The sequence below is a fragment of the Nestor notabilis genome, unplaced genomic scaffold (genome assembly GCF_000696875.1).
Source record: "Nestor notabilis isolate BGI_N333 unplaced genomic scaffold, ASM69687v1 scaffold32909, whole genome shotgun sequence".
NCBI classification, from domain to species: Eukaryota; Metazoa; Chordata; class Aves; order Psittaciformes; family Psittacidae; genus Nestor; species Nestor notabilis.
In genome coordinates this window covers 3,713-5,476 of record NW_009942957.1, presented here as the reverse complement: position 1 = coordinate 5,476, position 1,764 = coordinate 3,713, and the positions used below count along the sequence as shown (strand labels likewise).

General features: G+C 55.3%; 1 protein-coding gene across 1 annotated transcript in view; it reads left to right on the top strand.

Moving 5' to 3' along the window:
* Positions 1-7: 7 nt before the first annotated feature.
* MECR (mitochondrial trans-2-enoyl-CoA reductase) overlaps positions 8-1,764 on the top strand; it is a gene marked incomplete at its 3' end in the record, with an annotated part of 5,413 nt that continues 3,656 nt past the window's right edge. The window contains exons 1-3 of the mRNA XM_010021649.1: positions 8-39; positions 1,332-1,429; positions 1,575-1,706. Of these exons, the coding sequence (XP_010019951.1) occupies positions 1,384-1,429; positions 1,575-1,706 (178 nt within the window). The remainder of the gene's footprint in view (positions 40-1,331; positions 1,430-1,574; positions 1,707-1,764) is intronic.

Sequence of the window (1,764 nt, the reverse complement as noted above, 5' to 3'; positions counted from 1 at the left end):
GCTCTATGAGCGACACGGGGAGCCCCCTGCCGTGGTGCAGTAAGGGGGGACATGGGGGTGTGCTGGGGTGCAAGGGGTCTGTAGTGGGGTGCGCTGCAGGGGGGGTATGGGGAAAGTCCCATTTGGGGGGATTTTATGCCTTGTTTTTCCTCGAGGACTTGCTGCCCCGCTCGAACCAACTCAGGTCACCCCTAAGAACACAGGAGGTGCCCGTACATCATCTGGGTGCAGCCAGACACCAAGCCCATGGGGGTTCGGGGGGGACGGACAGTTGCTTTTCCCTTACGACCAGTGATTGTGCAACAGTGCTGCTGATTTTCAGCCCTCACCCCATTGCTTGTGCAAGGCCAGTCTTGTGCTTCATCACTTCTCCTTTCTGCTGCGAGTATCCACGTTCCTGTAATGCTCGAGCAGGGCAGGAGGAGCCCTAAAACCCCCAAAGAGCTGCATTTTTGTATGTAACCTACTGAATCTGTTAAGATCAGTGACCCTTCTGCTTGGTGACCCGGCGCTTTGTTGGGTGGTTGGCTACTGCCGGCAGAAGTCTGTGTCTAATGAATCTGATCAGTTTTTAAGGGGGATGGAAATCAGTCCATGGCCAAGGTGCTGCTTCAGGGCTGAGGTGCTGCATGGTGTTAACTTCAACCAATGTTTAACCTCCTTTAGGAAAAAGGAAGGGATTTCAAGTAGTTGGATGTGCAGAGGGTGGTAGAACCCCAAAATGATTTAATCGAATGCCTATCACGGCAGAAAAATATATACAGTGGGGAGATGCTGTTGCTGAGGCCTTTGGTTGGGCCCCTGCATCTTGTAATGCTCATTTATTTCAAGCCTAAACCAGGATGGAGTCCCTGTGTTTTCCTAATAAAGCCTTGCAGTTCGGTTCAAAGCAGGTTTGCAAGGAGCTAACTTCATCCCGCTCATTCCGGGGGGTGGTTGGTTCCTGTTTGGATGCTGGACACACGCCTGGCTCCATAATTCAGAACCTTGCCAAAGAACCACATGGTTTTGAGCAAAATGCACCCAAGTCAGGGCTCATGGTTGTACCCAGCAGCTGAACTTCCCTCATCATCCTAATTGCTCATTAAGAGAGGATAATGCCCCATCCCTGGCAGTGTTCAAGGCCAGGTTGGACACAGGGGCTTGGAGCAACCTGCTTTCGTGGAAGGGGTCCCTGCCCGTGGCGGGGGTGGGGGCTGGAGGAGCTTTAAGGTCCCTTCCAACACAAACCAGTCCTTGATTCCATGACCTCTCTCCAGCTTAAACCAAGGTGCAGAAGACATCAGCCAAGCCTGTATTAATGCACTTTTCCTTTGTGTCTCCCTGTTAAGACTAAAGGACCTTAAAGTGGCGGAGCTGGGGGACTCCGATGTCCACGTCAAGATGTTGGCAGCTCCCATCAATCCCGCCGACATCAATATGATCCAAGGTACCGCTCCCGCTGCATCCTTTGTGCGTGTTGGATCCTGTGGGATGCTCCCGGTGGGATGTCGGGGAGGGTTTGGAGGTGGAACCTGGCATGGGGAGGCCTGGGCTGTGGGGAGGTCTGCAGCTCAGCTCCCGCTTCCCGGCAGGGACATACGCCATCCTCTCCCCGCTGCCGGCTGTGGGAGGCAATGAAGGTGTCGGGGAGGTGCTGGAGGTCGGGCGTCGTGTGGCGGCTCTGAAACCCGGGGACTGGGTCATCCCGGCCACCTCCGGACTCGGTGAGTGTGTACCCGGCACCCTCAGTGCCAGGAGCCGCGGGGGCGCCGCCCACACTGT